This window comes from Heliangelus exortis, chromosome 1 (genome assembly GCF_036169615.1).
Source record: "Heliangelus exortis chromosome 1, bHelExo1.hap1, whole genome shotgun sequence".
Classification (NCBI taxonomy): domain Eukaryota; kingdom Metazoa; phylum Chordata; class Aves; order Apodiformes; family Trochilidae; genus Heliangelus; species Heliangelus exortis.
In genome coordinates, this window is record NC_092422.1 from 53,063,246 (window position 1) to 53,086,800 (window position 23,555).

Below are 23,555 nucleotides of genomic sequence, written 5' to 3' on the forward strand. Positions count from 1 at the left end.
AGGCTTTTCAGGTGCAGCAGATTCCAAGTATCTCCTAAGGCATTGGTCTCAGTTTTTACTACCACCACTGTAAACAGCTACATGACTACATTTTACAAAATTACAAAAAATCACAAATTCTCATGTCCACACTGGCTGGGATGTGTAGACTGTGCTGAGATTTGTACAGATTTAAACACGTAAATCAGAAAGCCAACAGACACTTGACTTGTTCTTTTGCATAAGTGCTAACAATTTAGTGCACAAAAGCAGTAAAACAAAAGCATTAAGTTGTAACCAAAGACAGATAAGCTTTATATTTTAAGAAAACATAAAAATCACTCGAAAGGAAATAGAGAAGTACCAAAGAAGTTGATAAATTGATTGCATTTTAATTTAGTGTTCAATGATTTACAAAACACAGGGATTGCTTGTTTTCTTTATATCTGACAGAAAGCATTTACTCTGAAAAACCTCAATCAGTAAATTGACTTCCAACCTTTAAAAAGTGGAAGTCAATTTGTTCCTTAGTTTAACATTACGTACTTTTTTTATATTAGCAGTTAATTCTTATGCTTTAACATAGAAATCATTGTCAAACCCTGTCATTCGCCAAAGCTGTCTCAACAGACTTGTTTACAAAGATGTACAATCCCAGCAAAATGAGAACTGTTGAATACATATTATGTTTCAGTCCTCTTCATGAACAGGTGATATAACTGTAAATACAGGACTCCAAATACACATGGCCAGGATGAAAATAAAATTGATTGAGAAATGAATAATCCCACTGTGAGGGGTACTTATATATATATATATTTCTATATTTGTCATTAGCTAGGAACAATTTTTTTTCTTATAAATCAAGATTATAATCAAGAGGTCCCATGAGACAAGTTGAAATTGCACTGTACATATGAATAAAATAACTTATTTATTTAGTAAACTATAAATGTGTGCAAGAAAGCATGAATTCACTGGCATTAATTCACATGGAATCTCTACAAAAGAATTTTTAATATCATTATAAATACAGTACCATTATTAATTATTTAACATTTTTATGACATGCCATTGCCATTTCACAAAGGATTGCTATTTTCAGTTTACTCTCCAAAATCTCTAACAGCAACAGAAATGAAAGCAATGCAATATTACCAAAGAAGCATCATCAAGGTTTTTTTCTTGTTTTTTTCTTGCTTTGTTTTTTTTTTTTACAATACAAATGATATACCCAGGAAATGTCAGGAGTTATATGCAGCAGATTATTACTTGAACCAGAAAATAGCAAATCATACTAAATATTTCATTTTCTCTTTAATTTTTGCAGTGTAGCTAAGCATCACTGTGGAATGCTATTTAACTGAAGAAAGAGCTGAAGTCAGCTGAAGAAAGAGTAGGCATTTTCCATATTCTGCCATATGCACAAGCACTTGTATATTTTATCTGCAAGAATGCAGTGAGATGGAGAGACAGAAAAAGAAGCAATGCATGGCTGCTTTGGTTTTCTGAGATCAAGTTTTCCCCAAGTCCTCCCTATGAAAAAGTCCTCTTCTCCCTAAAGACTACAAAGCCTCATAATCTGTGCTAATAAACACAATTTAGAAATCTTAAGAGAAGCAACTTGGAAAACCCATCCTCAGTTGGTGCAAAAAGGAAACAATCCCTTGTACATGAAGAACGTACTCTGTACCATTTCAAATTTAGAACTTTAGACTCATTTCTTCCATCTTTGATATGACAAGGATGTGCCTCTTTACTGAAGGTCTCCTTCATAATGTTTTGAGTTAAAGGTTAACTTGGGCCACAGCTTCAAGGTTTATTTTGTCTTCTCCTATCTCTGCTATTTACAAAAACTTGGAATACATAGGAAGAAAAACTCTCAGGAAGCTACGTGACCCCAGGAGCTGGGTTTTCAGGATATCAGTAGATTTTGATACTGATGATACCAGACAGATCACAAAAAACTATGACAGGCAGTTCCTCAACAAATCATTTTTGAGGGACCTCAGCACCTCCTCTGGATATGCTCTTGCTTCAAGACTGACTCTACCAAGAAAAAAAAAAATAGCTGTAAGTGGCAAAGTTCTCTTATGAAACCTATTGCCTATAGATTATTCTGGCTCTCTTGGAAAGACTATTTTGTCCAGATATTCAGCTACCAACCAGAAACTAAGCAGAACTCTATTTACTTGCAGCATCTGTGAGAAAAAGATGCAGAAACAGTTTAGGTCAACTCTCCTGTCCACTGGTAAGGAGCACATCCTCCAATCTGAAGTCTTTCAGTGATGTGGAGATGCAGTCAGCAGAGACTACCCTGGCCTTTCACTGCCTCAATGAACTAAATGTACTGTTCACCTACAAAACCCAAAAGTATTATATAAAGTCTCACGAAACTGCAAATTCCTGGGGTTTGGAGGAGCTAAAGTTAGCTGATGCTTTGATGAAGACCTGCCCCAAAATACTGCAGAAACACTAAAAGAGCTTCCAGTCTCTAAATCTAAATTTTATTAGGACACAAACCAGTATAAGTATCTTTTAAATATATAACTGAAAAGTTAGATAAAAATAAATAGGAGTTTTATAAGAAATCTCTCCTCCTACCTAGTGCATTTTTGCAGTAACTTCATGATCTGTTTTTTTCATCCTGCTTTGCCTCAAGTCCACCTCTCTCACCATGGAGAACTACATGTACCACCCATACTTTTTTAACCTGTTCATGTGACAGGCTCTTACTGTCAAGTATCTCACATCCTGTCTTTCACTCCCTACCTGTTGCACAGTTCTGTGTCCTTTACCAGCTGTGCATCTCCAACTATGCTGAGCAGCTCTCCTCCCAACAAAACATGTTTCCAAACATAAACAAAGATGCCAGCAGTGACATATATCCTCCTCTAGAGATTTGTAGAAACACTCAAGATTCTCTTTTGGCTAACTATGCATTTGAAAGAAGATACAAACTCCAACTCATTGTTACCAGGAAATAACACAGTGTCTTTAATTTCTGGTTGTATACAGAGAAGTCTATCAGCACACTGAGCCAAAGCCACCTGCAACTTCATCAGTGATACATGCAATTTGCAGAGTGGTGACTCAGACTGAAGATTCATGGCAGTCACAAATACGTATTTTCTCCCAAGATATGCAATATAAAACTAGAAAAAGGATAAAAAAAAAAAAAAAAAAAAAAAAGAGAGAGAGAGAAAGAGAGAGAAAAAAGAAGAAACTAAAATATATTTCTCAAGTCTTCTAAGCCACAACACTTCTACTATTATGGCTCTTCCCTGTCTGCTTGGCCGAAACTGCAGTGTCATTCCTTGCCAGGTCTGGCATCATCTCTTAATTTATTAGAGATGCCCACTTATGTATAATAAGATACTAAATGTGGTAAACTCCAGACCTCTCATTGATGCCATTTAATGACATAACATGTGACATTCCTCTTACCAGATACAGACATCTGCCCCTGGCCTAGTGATTTTGAACTCCTTCAAGAAGAAGTGGAAAGGAAAAAAAAACTCTAGGTATGATTTCCATCATGCTGAAGGACAGCTAAAAAATGGACCAAAGAAATTACACTTGAGAGCTTACTTATCCATCCAAAATATCTATTATGCTCACCAGGCATGTTCACCTTCTGCAGACACTAATGCTCTCAACTCTTGAGACACATCTTTCCTCCCTAAGACTCAACTCCAGCCTCTGTAAGACTATTTTGTTTGGACCAGGCTTGCAGTCTGACCCAGAAAGCCACTCAGTCCCTCTTAGGTTGCTTTAGGAGACCCACCTATACTATAAAACCGCAGCCATGTGGGCACAACTAAATTTACAGTGGTTTTCTTGGCATTCCCAGCTATCAGCTGCTGACTTTTCTCACACCAGGTTTTCTTTCTACTCCACCCTTTAACTTTGAAGTTTGTCCTGAAAACTGCTTTACAGAACATACGCTTTCAACTAGCATGCTTTAAACAGAAATCAAGAGCAATTTCATTCTCCAGATCTTTTACTGCAGCAGTATTTTGTTAGCCCCAGTGAAGACTGAGGCTCTCCCATGTGAGCCAGCACTCAGAAGAGCCAACGGGAATGCTCCTAAAGAGCAAATTACAGCCTTTTCTGAGAGTTAATATTAAACTTGTTTTCTATCTCTTACATTTCCTACTCGTTTATTATACCAACAACTCAAATGTTATTTGAAGAGGAAACATTAGAGATGAAAAAGCAGCAAATTTGTCCCTGGGATTTCGAGAGCAGCTTTTGCCCACGCCTGGTGACACTGCAGTGACAGCACTGCCCTTAGCTCCTATCACTGAGCAGATACAACAAGTGGTGCAAATCCCACTCTCAAAAAACACCCTCACAACCACCTTTGACTGACTGTTCCCCTCAACCTTCTTTACAACACACCCCGAGGCCTGAGCTCTCCACAGCTCGGGTGAGGCTGACAGCTCAGAGCCTCAGCCCTGAAGATGCCCCTGGGCCATGGTCTGCTCGGCAGCCCAGCACACCAGCTTCAACACCAACTTCTTATTTCTACCATATTCAAATTCTCACAAGAGAAGAATCTACATCCTACCCTTTAGGAAAGCCTCATGCACTCAGAGAGGTCAAGTGTCGTCTGCTGAATTGCCTTGCATGTTCCCTGAAATCTCCAAACCTCAAGCTCTAATACAAAGAAAACCAAAGTTTGTTTTTAATTTCTGCCCAAAACTGCATCACAAATCGCCTCTGTATTTCTACTTTACTTTTTATATTTTTAGAACATCATTAATTTTGCATATTTTGACATAAACATTTTGAAAGCCATATAATTACTCATCCAAATTATTATTCAAGTCCAAAGTAAAGTCAGGCAGCTTCCTTTATGTCTAGGTTAAAAAACCCTCTTTTATCTACCTGATTTTGTATGTTTCCTGCTGATCACAACATCCTGTAGACTCTAATGAACATAATATTTGACTGGGGCTTTAGTGCAAAGAAGGTGAGCATGGCCTGTGGGCAAAGCCCAGAGATCTCAGTCAGGAGAGAAATGTGGGTCAGGCTCCACTTCAGAGGGGAACTGAGCATTGGGGCAGACTCCTGGAGGAACATGAGCACTGACCTCAGATTTCATTGTCACACTAGAAGGATGCAGCTACCAGCTCATTTCCAGGCAGAGCCTAAACACAGCAGCACCATCACTTCACAGACAGCAAAACTATCCTGTTCTGATGGAAGCTTGGCATTTAGCCAAACATAACAGAACAATCAAACTCTTTCAGGTACAATCAAACCACCAGTCCACCAATCTGTACCAGAAGGTCAGTAAAAATGTAGCTCATATGCCTAGGAAGAAGGATTGCTGCCCATAAATGACGATTTCACTTAAATTGCTCACCATAATGACCATAAAATATTTGGCTAGTTCTGTTCTCCTTCCCCTGATGACAATATGTAGTCCTTAAGAGCTGCTTCACATTTTTTATTTTTTTTTTTTTTAGAAAATAATTACAGTTATACACATAAAGAGCAAAGCAAAATACAACTGAGCAAAGGACAACGGAAGGTCACCTGACCAAGTCACAAAATAAATTACTCAGATCTTCTAAAGAATCTCTCATTCATTAGGACAGAGTTTCACTTTTTCTACAATAGCAGTAGACAATCTCAGATTAGCACGTGCACACACATAGGTGAACCCTTCCACCCTCCTTGGCAGAGGTAAAGTCTACTTATTGCTGTCATCACTCCTTTGTCAGCATGTGAAAACACAAAATGGCACAAACCCTCTACAAAATTTATGTTCAGAAGAGCTGCTAAAAATAAATGGAGGTAAATGAAGCTATTTAATTTGTTAAAATTAAAAATTATCCTTAACACATGGGTGTGTTTGAAAAGAAGAAATCAGAGACAAAAAACCTCTGGAAGTGGAAAAGCACGATTTAAAAACAAAGGCAGCCCATAACAGGTGATGAGGGGATTTGAGGCAATGTCATGAACCTTATCTCATAGAAGATTCCACTAAGCTCACTTTATGGGGCTTAGGCAAATTGGACCATAATAGCATGGACCATGCCACAATTTTTATTAGTTCATTCCTTACTGATCCATTTGAGCAGTAGCACAGAAAGGGGTGAGGTGCAGGTATGAAGGACAGCATCATAAAAGTCCTGAGTATTACCAGCTCTGAAGTTTCCACAGTTAAAGCTGTACCACTAAAACCTACAAATGTAAGGCCAGAAGGCCATCAGAATCATCAGTGCTTAATGCACAAAAATACTCCTTTGCATAGCACTAAACAGACTTCTTCCTTATCAAAACTCTGTTCATGTATCTACTACTACCAGGGCTGTTTCTAATGTGCTGTAATGGTTCTCACAGACTTGCTTGCTGGTACCAGTGGTGATGAGGAGCAAGTTCTGCAGTTTCATGAGCTAAAATTGAAGTGTCAGTCTTGAAAGACACATGTAACTTGTGTACATACCTAAATTAGTGAAATGGAATCAGAGTCTCTGATTTTGTTTACCAAAACTTGTGCAAAAGTTGAGCATGGTCAACAGCAGGTTTCAAACTGGCTGTCCCACCTGGCTATATTTTATTTTCCCTTTACAGAACTGAAACATATTCCAACTATCTTTCTGTTTAGTAATAAAAAACTGAAATACACTGGGGATACAAGGGATGGACCTGAAAGTTCAGAGTTTTTTTTCTGTACTGCTCAACTTTAAATGTGTCTCCACCTGTAGCAAAGCCTGACTTTGCTGCCAGCTCCACTCCAGTGACCCAAGTGACATAATTGCTGCCAAGTAGTTGGTTGCCACAAACCAGCTGTTATTCCTCTTCATTGTATTTTAATACAAAAAACTGCAGGATCATTGCAGAGAAGAGGAATTACAGAACTAATACAATAAAAGCTAAAGCCTGAAAAATGAATGTTTCAGTACTTTCTGAGTAAGTCTTGTACATCTACCATAGTTTTTTAGATGGATCAAAATATGTATAGCTTCTTTGTTGGCTGTGGAGACTTGGGGTTGGTTTTTTTTGTTTTTTTCCTCTTTGGGTAACCAGATGTCTTACAAGTACTGCTATACACTACTGGCCAATCAGGATATGCCTGTCAAAACAGGCTTTGACTGGCAATGCAGTTCTGACAAAACAGAAAATACATCATGCTTTGCAGTGAAAAACTTCCCAAAGTTAAATGTCGGCTTGTTTTCCCAGTCATTTTCTGAACAGTTTTGTATCATGAATTTTTGCTACTACTACTACCCTGATTTCCAAGCCAAAGCTTTTAAGCAGCCAGAGCAGTGTCCAGTGCACTGCTCTGTCCTTCTGCCATGAGCTGCTTACAAAGCAGACCACAAACCACTTCTGCTCCATCCTTGGGTTTGAATATCTCAAGGTGTGCACTTCAGGGAACATGACTTCCACTGTTCTAAGCTTTATCACAGCAGAGCCAAAGTAACTTTGGCCTCTCTATTTCAGACAGTTGCATCCCTCTCCTCCAACATCGCTATGGTACATGCTTCCCACTGCAGCCACATAAATATCTGAAGCAAGATGATCTAATGTTAGATATTAACATATAATATCATCCTTTATCTACGTATGTTATATAAATCATAGACTATCTATAGCTGCATCCTGTTTCTAGGATAATGAAAACAATTTGCTCCCTCCCTTCTACTGCTTTTTCTAATTCAGTTTGCAGACACATAGTTACCCAAATGGCATATCAGCATGATGGTATCTGTTTCACTGCTCCCACAGGAGCAAGAGGCAATATCCAGAGCTGGTTGAGCTTACTGTAATGACTCCAGAGGGACCCTGGCAGGATTGAGAGCAGGGCCCGTGCCAACCTCATGAAGTTCCATAAGGCCAATGCAGCATCCTTCCCATAGGACAGGGCTATCCCCATCACAATTACAGGCTGGGCAGAGAATAGATTGAGAACAGCCCCAGAAAAAAGTACTTAGGGGTGTTTGCTGATGAGAAGCTAAACGTGAGCTGGCAATGTGTGCTTGCAGCTCAGAAAGCCAATTGTGTCATGGGCTGCATCCAAAGAAGCATGGCCAGCAGGTCAAGGAAGGTGATTCTTCCTCTCTACTCTGCTCTCATAAGACTCTATCTGGAGTACTATGTCCAGTTCTGGAGCCCCCAACACAGGAAGGACATAGTGTTCTTGGAGTGAGTCCAGAGGAGAGCCACAAAGATGATCAGAGGGCTGGAGCACCTCTTCTATGAAGACAGGATATGAGAGTTGGGGTTGTTCAGCCTGGAGAAGGCTCCAGGGAGACCTTGTAAAAGTCTTCCAGTACCTTAAGGGGGTCTAGAAGAAGCTTTTTATAAGGACACATAGGAACACAATAAGGAGTAATGGCTTTAAACTAGAAGGGGGTATATTCAGGTTAGACATTAGGAAGAAATGACTTGGTGTGAGGGTGATGAAACACTGGAACAGATCGCCCAGGAAAGCTCTGCTTGCCTCATCCCTGGAAATCTTCAAGGCTAGGTTGGAATGGACTTTGGTCTACTGGAAGATGTCCCTACCCATGGTAGGGGGTTGGAACTAGAGGGTCTTTAAGGTCCCTTCCAACCTTACCCATTCTCCAATTCTATGATTTTCTATGACTGAGCAACAGCATTAGTGCTAGACTTCCTTCAGCCTTACATTTGCAATGCAGAAAGATGGCAGAATAAAACCCTTTGGCTCTGGATGGAAGGAATGAGCAACCGCATGTCGGATGATTGGAAAAAAATCCTGTTTCCTTTCAAAAGCATCTCTGCTGAAATTTACAGACAAATGTGGTGTCAGAGGGCTTTGAGAGCTATAGAAATTAATATTTCTCCTTCCCCTGTGAGAATGAAAATAGGAAATTTCTGTCTTGTTCCAAATATAGAGTCTGGATGACTCCAATAAAGAAAATCTATTCAATCTTCTAATCTTCCCCCAAAGCAGAAGCCTAGATACTAACAATATTCAAAATTAGCTCACTGATGAACTGTACCACAATTGTTTAAAAAACACTGATCCAGTGCCTGCCTACAAAGAGAGAAGAAACATAACTAACCACGCACTCAAAATGCAGAAAGCCCAGTTGCATTCAGCATACTGAGAGAACCAGGTCCAATTCATCATGAAAATGTTCTCTCAAAGCTCAACAAGGAATACAAAACAAAACAAAAATAATACTGGTATTTCAACAGTCTTTCCCTGATGACACTTTTCTGTTTCTATGACTGTAAACAGTAGAGACCAAAACTGTGTAAATTTCATATTACTTAAAAAAAAAAAAAAAAAAGCCTTCACAGGGATTAAAAATCAACCTGATAACCAAATGGAGGCACTGAGTTGTCAACATATTAGGGCCACAGTGCAAGACATTGCTGATACTATGGCAGAAGTGAAGAAACATTTTTTTCAGCACCTACACAGCTATGACATGTCCGTAAAAAAGAATTTGGGAGGCCACAATCTTCAGACCCAGGATGGAAGTTGAGCCATTAGTCTTCTGGTGTCACAGCTGCTCTGGAAAATAAACAGCATACACCCAAGTTGTTCCTGTATAATAGCACACATCTATTGGGAAATCAAATGGAAATAACACCATTATACATATAAACTATTAATAATCAAAACGAGCTGCCTCTCATCTAAATACAGCATGCAGAATATCAGCAAATGGCAAATCGTTGAAGACTTGTTCCTGCATCACATCTTGTCTGTAGTAGTCTATGTCATCCTTGATACAATGAAAGGAAACAAAATATCTAAAAAGAAGCAAACCCTTTTTTCTGCTTCAGGATGGAAATGTGTCTGGTTTCCCTACTGTAATTAGGAACTGAAGTTAATCACGCTACTTATATAAGTAAGAAGCCTAAGTTCAAAAATACTGCTCCAAACCACCCCAGTTGTGTTCTAGATAAGTACTAATACCAGGACAGAAATAATTAAAAATTATATTGCCTTTACAAGTCCTTTAAATGTAGAAGTACCTACATCTCACTCAGGTGCATTCAGCTTACCCCTTCCCCATCTTAACATGACTGAATTTTCACAAAGTTTACCTAAGAGTTCCAGTGAATGCTTTTTGAATAACAGCATCTTACACTATGTGTACCTAAACACTCATTCATAGAATCATAGAATTGGCTGGGTTGGAAGGGACCTCAGAGATCATCAAGTCCAACCTTTGATCCACGACCCCTGCAGTTACCAGACCATGGCACTGAGTGCCACATCCAGTCTCTTTTTAAATATCTCCAGGGATGGAAAATCCACCACTTCCCTGGGCAGCCCATTCCAATGTCTGATCACCCTCTCAGTAAAGAAACTCTTTCTATTGTCCAACCTAAACCTCCCCTGGCACAACTTGAGACCGTGCCCTCTTGTCTTGCTGAGAGTTGCCTGGGAAAAGAGACCAACCCCCCCCTGGCTACCCCCTCCTTTCAGGGAGTTGTAGAGAGTGATGAGGTCTCCCCTGAGCCTCCTCTTCTCCAGGCTGAACACCCCCAGCTCCCTCAGCCTCTCCTCATAGGATCTGTGCTCGAGTCCCTTCACCAGCCTGGTTGCCCTCCTTTGGACCTGCTCCAGGACCTCAATATCCTTCCTGAACTGAGGGGCCAAGAACTGGACACAGGACACGAGGTGTGGCCTCACCAGTGCTGAGTACAGGGGCAGAATCCCTTCCCTGGACCTGCTGGCCACGCTGTTCCTGATACAGGCCAGGATGCCATTGGCATCATTAGCAAAGAGCAGGAAACAGGCTTATCTTCCTTACATCCATCCCTATATTTAACACAAAATGCCAGTATACCGAGACTGTGTGAAAAACTGAGGGAAAATTGAGAATGTTTAGTTTGGTGGAGGCTGAGGGGAGACGTTATTGCTCTCTACAACTACCTGAAAGGAGGCTGTAGGGAGGTGGGTGATGGCCTTTTCTCTCAAGGCAATGATGGGACTGGAGGAAATGGCCTAAGGTTGAATCGGGGGAGCTTTAGACTGGATCTGAAGAAGAAATTCTTTACTGAGAGAGTAGTTAGGCATTGGAATGTCACCATCCCTGGAGGCATTTAAAAACCATGTAGATGAGACACTGTGGGACATGCTCTAGTGGGTGATACAGATATCGATATATGAATTTTATTCTTGGGGGAGAACGTGACAGTTGGGCATGGTGATCTTAAGAGGTCTTTTTCAACTGTGGCAACTCTGTGATTCTGTGAAATTCTAAGGTAACCTGCTTTATTCTATAACTCATCCTACTTCTTGGTACAGTCATGATTCAAGATAACTGATAAGATAATGAAAAGGAACTAACAGTGATAGGAATCCATTAGTAATCCATTAGTAATTTTTTTTTTTGTGTGTGTGTGTGTCCCTACATAGGAAAAGGGGTAGAGAACCATACGTAGGTCTTTCTCCTGAAATCTCTGCTTGCTTGAGGGCAAGCATGGCTCATGTTCAGGACTCATGCCATAAGGTACAAGCCTGACCAGAGCTCTGATGAGACAAAACATGCAGTAGACACAAGGGGAGCTTTGCTAAAATCCAAAAGGCTGTAGTAAAACCCTTCCTGCCATGCATTTTTCCTTCCAGTGACACAGAAAAAAGATTCCATAGTTAATAGAATCTTACTTTTTTGGCTTAAATAATAATTTAAAATCATGTTTGGAATGAAATATTACACATTTCATGTGTATAAGTAACTTCTCATCACAGTCAGAAAAGTGAAAGAAGAAAACAGCTTAAGAGTTCATTTGTTTCTCAGTCACTGGTATACAGATTACAGTGGTAAATTTTTTAACTCATCAGAATTTCTTATGAAGAGATACAAACCACTAATTAAGGTGGAGATATTCAAGCCTCAGTCATACATCAACTACATAGATGAAAATGAGAGGAGCATCTGTTTAAGCTGAGATATTCATAATCCATAAAGCAGTAAGTGTGCAAACAACTCCATGCTCAGCAAATGATGCAAGATTTTGGAACAGTTATGGACTATAATCCATGAACGTTGTTCAGGCTACAAGGGAGAATGGAGAAAATCCTTACTTCATCACATGTATGATATATATATCTTGTATATATATACCATATATATATATATATATTTGTTGTAAGACTGTTCTTAAAAACAAATCAAGGAACAAATGATAATGAACTAAAACTGAAATAAAAACATTAATACCTATTTTATTTATACTCGAGAGGACAGATTGATCTTTATGAATTACCAATAAACATCAAACACATTATTCTAATCACAAAAACTAAGTCTGCTGTTATATGAAAAACTGTGTTACAGATTTGTAAAGAAAATGTAAACATCATACTGAAATGGCTTTCTTGTTGATGAAGTAATCACTGTTTCATTATGGAATACACTTTTTTAAAAAGAGCACTAACCACGAACAGAATTTAGGCATTGTAGTATTTATGATCAGAGAAGACTGAAGTAAATAATCGCCTTGCAAAGACACCCTTCTTTCACTCTACACAAAATACTACAATAATTTTATTAAAAGTCCACCTAGCTTGACTTTTAGACTTACCAGAGATGGTAAGAAAGTAGGCAAGTCTCTCTATAACACTCAGTGCAAGCTTTCAGGAAAATCAGCCTAGAAGTAATCATAATGCATTACTGCATTAAGACAGAACCTGGTACCAGCTCCCACCTCTAGGCTCATAGTTCCACCAGAATCTCCACTGTAAAGAAACCCACTAACCTTTTCTTAAGCCTGAAATAACTGTTTGCCAAATGACTGAAATTCAGCCACAAAAATGCCCTGGGGCTTGGAAAGTCTGGTTTCACTGGGATATGAAATTCCACTCAGGTTTACCTCTACAATGAGCCATTAAAAAATGGAGACTAATTTAAAAAATCATTACTTCTTTTCTCTTATTTGCATTTTAAAAAACCCACATGGAAATAGTCTAGCAACCAAAACTAGATGTTTCCTGGAGCCAGGCTTTTAACCAGCAGAGCAGGAGCACCACCAGCTACACTTGGAGTTTGCAAAATAAAGCAGAAAGGGCAGGCTTTGCAATGGAAATGAAAGCTAATTAGGAAAGAATTTTAACCTTTAAAAAAAATAGTTAACTTCTACAGAAAGAAAAAGACTGTGTTTCATAATAGTGAATTATTCTCACATGAAATAAAATGTTTGATTTAATATTTAAAACAAATGCTGAGTTCCATCATTTCTTTATGCTGATTACTGCCAATCAGCAGTCCAATCTTTGGTCAATTTACAGCAGTTTTTTAGTACAGAAACTCCAGTGCCCCTTAAAAGTTTTACACCTAGGCAAGGGATTAGAATCAAGGCCAAATATTTAATAATTTTTTAAATGTAGTTATATCCTAGAGGATATATTTGATAGCCTAGAGAAAGTATATATTTTATATTCCAATTTCTGTCTACTTTCTCTAGCTTTTTTTTAAAATGTTACTCAAACAACGAATAATACATTTATTAGCTTGTGCTCATTTTAAAAGTGGCAAACAAAACAACCTGAAAGCCTAAAGGGAACAAGTTTTCTATTTGGCATTTTTTTCAAGACAATCCATCTATTTAAATTTGTATCAATCTTTTACTACTTACTTCTTTCAATCTTATATTAGCTTTCCTTTGAAATTACACTGTAATTTTCCACCTTTTTGGGTTATAAAATTATTTATTTAGAGAAATGTAACTTTAAGTAATGTCAGCTAATTGACAATACTGATGACTGATGGAGTGGGTCCAGAGGAGGGCCACGAAAAATGATTAGGGGACTGGAACACCTCTCCTACAATGACAGGCTGAGGGAGCTGGGGTTGTTCCTCGTGGAGAAAAGAAGGCTTCAGGGAGACCTAAAAGCAACCTAGCAGTACCTGAAGGGGCCCTACAAAAAGGCTGGAGAGGCACTGTCTACAGAGACCTGTAGTGACAGGATGGTTTTAAATTAGAGGAGAGTAGATTTAGCCTGGCTGTTAGTAACAAGTTCTTTACCATGAGGGTAGTGGAACAATGGAAAAAGATGCTCAGGGAGATAGTTGAGTCCTCATCCCTGGAGATATTCAAGGTTTGGCTCAACAAGGCTCTAAGAGACCTCATCTAGTTGAGGATGTCCCTGATTGCTGCAGGGAGGTTGGACTAGATGAACTTCAGAGGTCCCTTCCAACCCAAATTATTCTATGATTCTATGATTTCAGGATATCCTGAATTCATCTATAGTTTGTCACACAGAATCAGAACTTGAGAGCCCTGGACTTGATTCCTGCCAGTATCTAACTTGATCCCATTAAGTATTCCTAAATCCTTGCAAGAAAGGAAATAGTTTCTTTCTTGGCACCAGGAAAGGGTATGTTCAGTCCCACAGGAAAATATATTGGAAGACCTAAATTTGATCTCATCAAGTTATCTGATTGATATAATTGAAATGAAAAACTAAACTCCTTATTGTACAGAAATGTTATGGTCTACAATGGAATGAAAGCAGGTTGCTGATTATGGATCGTAATAAAGAAATTATTAGCTTTCCTAATTTTCTCATCTTCTCCTATGATGGCATGTAGTATCATATATTCTTTTTGTTCTCACATGACTCAGTGCATAGTGGAACATAAAATCTGAATTAGCTCTGGTAATTCTTGGGTTCTTGGGAACAAAAATGTATCAGTTCCCAAAAGAAGTTGATGGCACAGGAAGAGTGCCTACCACTGGGGTGTATCTTCATGTTTGGCACTAACTCTAATACTTGCCCAAGGCAGAAGAGTTCACTTATGACCAAGAAAGATAGGCTTCTGTTTTCTCATTAGAAAAAAAAAAAAAAAAAAAAGGGAATGAACAGCTGTGAATCTTTAAATTTCTAAAATATGCTTAGAGTATAAATCAAAAGACTTACACAGAAAAGTTTTCTGTAATAAACTTTTTGAGTGTTAGCTATTAAAAATGAGTTCTGCTGTTTATAATCTACTGACTTGAAAATTCATTATTCAAAACAAATTTTAAGCACTCAGTTTAATTCAAATTAACAGATTGAAAAACCCTGAAAAGATACATACTAATAGAAAATATGTTGCTGATAAAGGCAGGATACTGTCTTTACAATATAGAAACCTGACCTTGCCTGTAACATTTCCATTTCTACATTATCATGAATCAAAAATCACTTATACCATAATCTCCCTTAACATATCTATTATATTTCTCCTTTAATATCTCTACTAACCAGGTAATTTAGTTCTGCAATACATTTTTGAAAACATAACATTTTGAAAATATTTTGAGAACATAATTTTAAAAGCTTACTGCTCTCTGAAGATATCCAATTGCTACTTTTAGTGGAGTATTTTAAGATGTACAATGAGGGTACTTGCCTTACATTAGAAAAGAAGATCTGAAATCACATTACTGCTGCACTGCACATATGTTAAATGCCCACTATTCTATTACCCATGCTTTAGATACCTCTATGAATGAACAGTCTCTAAAATTATGTTATCATTTTAAAGGTGATTTTTTCCCCATTTCATCTCATTCATCACTTTTACCACCACAAAGACCCAGTTCAAAATAAGAGAATTACAGTCCAACCATTGCTACATTTCTTTTTCAAGCCTCCCTTAGCAAGCACAGGGTCTATGTGAAACACTAAACGCATGGGAAAGAAAATTTAACACACAGTCTTCATATTTAAAAATAGTTTCAAAATAAGCCTTCCCATGAGAACCATCATATTTACACATTTACAGTTTGTGATGATCATGCAGTCCTTTAAACAGATTAGCATCAATGAAGGATTCTTTTTTTTTGAATAAAAAAAAATCTATATACTGTTAATATTAGGTTTATGGTTCAAAAAGGGTTGTGGGTCAATCATTTGAAGAAAACTAATGAAGAATAAGCAACACCAGTTCAACATTCAGGATAACAAGATGGTCATGCATCTAGACAGGGCAGTAGCTGTGGAGTAGCTGTGAGTTGCCAAGAGGCATTAATTATGAGGACAGTCACATAGGAAAGCACAGCTACAGGTTCTGGCCCATTGACACTTTTGAGTGAGCCAGATCACCCAAGGTTGGAGCTAACTGACTGGGATTTGATGCAGTTTCTTAAGCTTCAAGAAACAAGGCACACAAACCTGCACGCACAGATCCCCATTTCAGTTCCACTGACATTCCTACAAGTAGAACTATTTAAGGCACTATGTATATGGGGAATTATCTTACACCTAAGATTATGGGCCACTCCCACGTCTCCCACAAAATGTTAGCCAATACACTGAGGAATTTTCCAAAAATGCTTTCTTTGGAGAATTAAATTACCTTTGTATATGCAATAAAATCTAATCAGTGCATTTTCTGAACATGTTCCCTAGGTCTCTCTCATAAATATTAATGTACAAAATCAGAGGCCAAGGCATTCCAAAATTCATACACTCTATGTATAAATTTAGAAGTCTTAATGCAGCTTTAGCACACAGAACCAGTAAACATCACACTTGGTTTTTAATACGTTTAAACGTTGAGTATTTTCCAGTGGAATGCTCTCAAGAGACCTAATTAACCAAATGACGGTTTTTCACATTAGCAGAAAAGCCAGATATATAAATGGAAATGCAGGCTAAGAAGTTTGAATTTGCACTAGTGAAAAACATACATTTTTTTTATCTCTGTGCACTGAAGTTGCATGAGGTGAAGAACTGGTATTTATTTTCTTCTTTTTATCGGGTAGCCCCAGGTTATATAAGGTTATTTCTCATAAAGACTCAAAATCTTGTCTGTCAGTTCTCCCATTTGTGACTACATTAACATAAATTAAACCATTGTAACCGAACAACCACTAATCCAGGAGAGAAAGATTCATAATTCCACTTTTCCAGCTTAATTCATTAACCGAAGTCTTTAAAAAGCTGCTTAAAATTATCATGAGATAATTTTAGAGACAATATAAAAGCAAACACAAATAGTGCTCTTCACCTTGAGTGAGCTCCTGGATGCATCTTTAATGCTATCCTTTCTAAATGTTAGACTCCCAAAACACACTGATATTTTGGGATGCCCCTAATGGAAGGACCATGAACAGAAAGTTAGTCACAGTGGCAGAAAAATGTTATATCCAGTTTGCGATACATGTGATTTTAGCTTGTTATATACTCATAATAACTTAATTTGGTCACTAATAAATCCCACTGAACAAGAATACTAGAAGGTATTTTTTAAGAAGAGTTTAAAAATAAAGAAAATTTTCAAAAGTTTGCTAACATGTTAGTAAGCCTGAATACATTGTGCATTTCTATGTATTTAATTCACATACACATGTATGTACAAGAGTAAATGTATATTTTTTAATATAAAAAGCAGCATCACTAGTTTTTGCTGCCTGATTATTTCAAAGGTAGGAAGACACTTATTTTTCATATGTAAATACAAGGCAAACCACTTTTTTATTCCAGTCTAGCTTTTGCTCCTCTACATGAAAAATGTTTTACATATACTTCTACTCTTCCATTGAACTGTATGAGAATGCTATGGATGGTTTGTCACATCTCCGTTAGCTCATTTTTCACAATGCTCTCATGACACTGTGTATCAGTTACACCAGGTTTATTTGTCAAAATCCCACAGCACCTTTCTGACAACAGATGTTTCAAAATGCATCCTATTTTACTTGGCAAAGACTTATTTTAATGGGTTTGACAGTTTGATTTCAATGAAGAATTCAGTGTTTATTTAACGTAGTTGAGGAAACCTAAAAAGACACTCTCATAAATGTTAATTTTGTAACTCATGTAAGGTACTTCTAAAGCAATCAGCCTTACAGTGTGTGTTTTTTTCCAAATGATTATTCATTAAGAATTTTAAGTAATGACTTCTGCTTCATTGTTTCTTCTGTTTCCCTCCTAAATAGCATGAAACTTTGAATCCACAGGTACTCTATCCATCACTTTATGCACCATGAACATACACAGTAAAAGGCACAATAGCAATTTTTTCAGCAGGAATTCTTATGGATGAGCAGTAATTTTGAGACCTCCATGTAAATCAATGGAAAAATATTGCCATGTCTCCATTTGTAGTCTACTTAGAGGAAATACACATGGGGATCTGATGCTGCAGACTTTACAAGTGAGTGGTCCTTGTTCTGATTATCCTTACTGAAATACTCCGTATCAGTGATATGGGTTAACAGCTGAGTTATATTCTAATCCAGTTCTCCTATTTAAGAATGTCACAAAGTGCCTTATGAAAATGAATGAATAAAAAAAGATGAGTTCAGGAGTCTCTTTAAAGCCCCTTCCTACCTAACAAAACATTTGGCATCTCGATGCTGTGAGACAGTAATCTCCTCCCAAACCACGATACAGTAAAAAACACAAATAAGACTGCACAGGTGGTCAAGAACAATTGCTCAGTTAGTAAATATCCCTTAACTTGTTTTTGTGAACAAGTATCATACATATAAATCCACTATCATAAAAAACTACTCTAGTCTTCCTTTTATGCACTAATGCAGACTTCCTAAAAATAAGCCACCACAGATTTTGCCACTACCATGTTTTTCCTCATCTTCCCTACATCACTGCACTGTCTAAACATGCCAAGGTTTAGCATGCATTAGGAGTTAGAAATAATCCTTATAATAAAAAAAAGCCATGTTAAAACAGAATTGTGTGAATTTTGCCAATTTGCGCTATACCGAGTATGAAGCACGGAAAAGAAGGAGGAGGGATCCATCAGAAGAAATCACAGATTATGCTTCTGTAAAATTGTCTTCTGACCCAGCCTAAAGAGCAGCTGTAGTATACATACCAAACTACAACACATGGTGGCATTCTCTAATGTAAGAGAAGGTGGCTTTTCTTTTACTGGTCGCTATCAGCCACCTATCAAGGTTTTTTCGCTCTTCATAATACAACCCTTTTGCTCTAAAACTACTTGTTTCTTGAGGGCGAGTACAAAATAAATCATCACCATTTCTGAACGCTGTTGAATATTGAGATAAATACCACAAAGTAAAAAAAGAAAGAAAAAAAAAAAAGGGGGGGGGAGAGAGAGAGAGAGAGAGAGAACTCATTGCAATACCATGTAAGTCCTATTTCTAGGGTTCTAACACAAAGCACTGATAACAACGCAATCACTATGATACCAGTTTTAGGTCTTCTTTCCCAAGGATGACCTGGCCTGATGCTGGTCTACATGACGAGGCTCTGCCCTGGGATGGGCAGTGATCAGCCAGACCTGCACACAGGTGCCCACAGGGATGTGGAGAAGCTTTCCCACAGCTGCCGGCCATGCCATTTATCTCTTATTTTGGTAACTGGGAAGTCACTGGGGAGCGGGACCCCTGCGCTACAGCCAAGCTGCACCTACCGAAGCCAAGAGGGCAGCTTAGGGAAGGGTTGTGCGAGTGGCGGTTCACAGACATCGGAAAATTAAAAGGTTTTCCACGCGGTGGGCTCTTTGTCCTTTACAAGAAAAACACAGGGGAGACGGGGACACGCGGAACAACGGGCAGGGCAGAAGCCAAGTCGGCCGCTTCCCCCGAGGGGCTTTCTGCCCCGGAGCCCACCTGCCGCGGCCAACACCGGAGCCCCAGGGCGGCCGGGGCCCGCCGTCCGCGGGGCCCGGGGCGGGGCGGCGGCACCGTCAGGCAGGCAGGTGGCGAGCAGGGAGTCCTGACCGAGGGTCCCGACTCGGAGCGGAGCCCCGCGCCCGCTGACAGGGAACCGGGAGCCGGGAGCAGCGGGGACGGCGATGGGCGCCTTCCGCCGCGGTGGCGCCCGGCCCGGGAAGTTTCTCGCCACAGGTTGCCCTCTCCCGCCCGCCCCCCCCTTTCCCCCGGGACCCTCTCTGTGCGGGCCCGGCCACAGGGACGCACCTTGGCGCCGCAACCGCCGCTTCTTGAGCCCGAAGATGCGGACCTTGGAGAAAATGTCCACCAGGTTGCCGTTGCAGAGCCCGCGGTTCTTGTTGGGGCTGTTCCGCCTCCTGCTGGCCGAGGGCCGGTCCCAGTGCTGCTCCCTCGCCTGCCGCTTCTGGCGGATCAAGCCGCTGGCGATGGCCGCTGCCATGGCTGCTCGCCGGCTCGCCCACCCTGGCCGGCGCCGCGACGGGCAGAGCGAAGGGCGGCGGCGGGGCGCTTAACCCCGGCGGGGACCCATCCCCGGGAGTGCGGGCGAGCGGGAGCCTCCTCCGGCCCGAGACGCGGCTGCAGCGGGGAACCCCCGACCTCCGGCCCGCGGGAGCTGCCGCCGCGGGTCACCGCATGGGTGCCCCGCCGCCCCTCCCGCCGTGCCCGGGCGCAGGGTGGGCACCTGCTCGGGCGGCGGATGGCTGCGGACGGGCTGCCGGCGCGGGGCGAAGCGGAGCGAGCGGGACTCGGGGCAGAGCCGCGCTCGCTCAGCTCGTTCGGGTCGGGTCGGGTCGGGTCGGGTCCGGCTGGCAGCCTCGCCTTCCCGGGGCTGCCCCTCCGCCCGAAGCTGCCCCTTAGCCCCGCGCCGCCCGCTCGCCCGCCGCTGCCATCGCCGCGGCCGGGGCGGCTACCGCCGCCTCTTCCAGGCTCCCGCCTGATGATTGCCAAGTGCTTCAGAAATCAGCATCTGGAGAGAGCAATCTTCTTCTCCCGGGAGAGCTGTAATCACGGCTCTTCAGTCCCACCCCGCTCCAGCCTCCCCTACACACACACACACACACACGCACACACACACGCACGCACACACGCACCGCTGGAGCTTCGGAGCTTTTTTTTTTTTTTTTTGTCCTCCCCAAGGCGGGGGGCGGCGAGGGTACAGAGGTTGGAGGAGAGACGGGAGAAAAACAGGAGAAAAAAGCAAAGGGGGCGAGGGGCGGAGGGAAGGGGTGTTGCTGATGCGGTTTTCTGGTGAGAACCGGTGGGGTGCTGGCTGCTGCCTCCACTCCCCCTTAGCTTTTTGGATGGCTTCGTGTGGAGCTCCTTTTCCGCGGGGCAAAGGGGTAAGGGGCTCTACCGGAGGGTCTCATGGCCTTCCCCGTCCCCCGCCCGCTCAAGCCAACACACCGAGGCACCCTCTCGCCAGCTCCCTCGCTCGCCTGGGCTCCCCGCCGCACCCAGCTGTGACACCGGTACCTGTTCCCCTCCTCAGACCCAGGAAGCTGTGATACAGCTGTGGAAGGCGGGTGAGAAGAACGGAAGCCGGCGCAGGGGAACGCTCCCCTCTCGCCCCCCCGGCACCCCCTCTCCCCTGCCCCCCGGCAGCCCCTCTGTCAGCCAGCCCGCCCGCAACGGGGCCAGGGGCATCGGTCTTCCCCTCCTGGCCGCCCCGGCCTCCGCCCCCTCCTCGGAACGGACGGGTCTGGGGGTGTAGTCCAATTGGAAGGAGGTTTGTCCTGCATGGTAAGGATTTAGAGTCTTGAGGAGGAAACATACCTAGGAGGTGATGGAATCTTTCACCCAAATCAACACACTCTCTTTGGGAGAAAAGATTATAGCACCGATAGAGTTTTAACACGGTACACAAACTGGTTTCTGAGGTTTCAGAAACACAGAAGGAATTCCATAGGGCACCCAGAAACAGCCACAGTAAGTAGATTCATTGATCACCAGCATCAAGTGAAATTATTGCTTTTTTTTTTTTTTCATAGTCTATGTCTTGGAGCATTTGACAACCACCAGCCAAGCTCACTAGACATAGAATGCCGACAGAGTCTCTGCCCCAAGGGGTTCACAATATGCTGCAGGTAATAAATACCATGTAAAATACAATATCTTGTCCCTCTCTTTTAATACTTTTCTGCTGGGTCTTCTCCCTTTTCAAATAAAAGCTCAGTGTTTTTTGGATTTACTTTCTACCAGCCTAATGGTGAAGCTTGCTGAAGTTATATGTAACCAGAGTAAAGCAGAAAAACAAAGCCAGCAGCTACACAGGAAAAAAAAAATAAAATGGGGGGTTATTTTATAAGGAAGGGCAGGTGTTTGCATAGGGAAATAACATGCAATAAATACGTATTTTTTATACTGTTTTCAGAATATTCCCATTTCTTATTAGATGTTTCTTCACAAAAAGAGCCTTTGAAGTGTAAATATCCAACCAGAATAATTCACTGCTTTGCAACACAGAACCTCATGAGTAACTTCAGAGGAGGCTTCAACATCTCCTATATTGACCATTATTTTCCTAAATCCTTTAATCTACAAAGGGTAATTTTTATAGAGGGAGCAAAAGTATATTGTGGGAACTCCCTTCCACAGGGATTTTGTGCTAATACTAGACCAACTAGGAGAGGAACATGCACAATCGGATCTGTATAATATATTTAAATTCTATTTTAAAGTGTCTCTAAAGAGATTCATCTAAAACACAAGCATTGGATTTGCTGTCTGTCAATTTTCCACAGAGCAGCAATTTAATTACAGCCTTTACAATTTAGCACTTAGTTAAGCATTTACTTTAACTAATGCTATTAGACAGAGTTTTGTTTGTTTGCTTGGCTGGTTGGTTCTGGGTTTTTTTGTTGTTTTTTTTTTTTTTTTAGTTTAAATTTCACTGTAGTAGTTTCACATACTGCTTCTCTTTTCCATACTTCCCAGCAGCGGACAAGACACGCTGCTGTTTTCCTTAATTCTCCTTCAGACAGAAGAGTTCCTACAAATGCCTCCTTCGTTGTTCCCCGGTCCCTGTCCCCAGCTCCTTGCCTCCCGTCCCGGCCCTGTAGCCGCCCTCTCGAGTGCAGGGCGGTCTTTGCCTTCAGCACCATGGACAGCAGCGCGCAAAAGGGACGTGCGTGGCCCTGGGGCATCTCCGCGCCACAGACAGAGCAAAGGGAGAGGACCCAGCCCAGTTTCTGCCTGGCCTGGCTCTAAGGGAAGGAACGAATGAGAAGGAATAGAGTGAGATAAAGGCCAGACCTTTGCTAGCTTTGATTTCCACAGAAATATAGGAATGGAATACATGCAGCCCTAGCTTCTTGCGTGAGGAACTCTCTCCAAAAAGATGTGGGTTCCACGTGTCCTTTTGCTGGAAGGACCTCTTTATATCATCCAAGTGGTGTATTTACTATACACAATCTACTACTATTGTTGCTTTTCCATAGTTTCCTTCAAATACTGGGTCTTTGCCACAACACACTGGCATTTCTCAATGATACGATGCTCAGGGTGATGGCAAAGAAAGGAAAGAACGAAGGTGAAAATGGGCAGTACACTTATAGACCAGAGAAAATATGTTTCTTACTCCAGAGATCAAAACCAATAGCTTTGTACTTGCATATCAGAAATGTATAGCAGCTGTTTACAGCTTGAGGTTTTGGAAAGAAAACTCAAGAGAGCCATCTGCTGTCTTAACCTGTGATAAAATGTGTGCAATTCCAGTCACACTGAAGGTTTTGCTAAAACATGGATTGTAGAAGTATTAACATATCAGCTACCTGAGAGACTAGTAACTGAGTAAGATTAGGCATTTAGGGTAAATGGAAATATCTTGTTTATAGCATCTGATACATTAAAATAAAATTTTATTTGTGATCAACAAAATTCTGGATATGAAATAAATTAAAAGCAAAAGAGGGGGGGAAGGGATTTTTCAATACTTTCTATTTTACCATCTCTTCATTTCTATCACCTAATTTATA

At 40.9% G+C, this 23,555-nt stretch overlaps 1 protein-coding gene across 4 annotated transcripts in view; it reads right to left on the bottom strand.

Annotated features, from left to right (window-relative positions):
• Positions 1-23,555, bottom strand: part of FGF14 (fibroblast growth factor 14) — a 413,408-nt gene that overhangs the window by 115,065 nt on the left and 274,788 nt on the right. Inside the window, exon 1 of one of the 4 annotated variants that reach the window (XM_071742607.1) lies at positions 19,828-21,112. The exons of the other annotated variants lie outside the window; for them this stretch is intronic. Coding sequence (XP_071598708.1) covers positions 19,828-20,020 — 193 coding nt within the window. The 5' untranslated portion in view covers positions 20,021-21,112. Of the gene's footprint in view, positions 1-19,827; positions 21,113-23,555 lie in introns of those variants that run through there. 4 annotated transcript variants of the gene reach the window in all.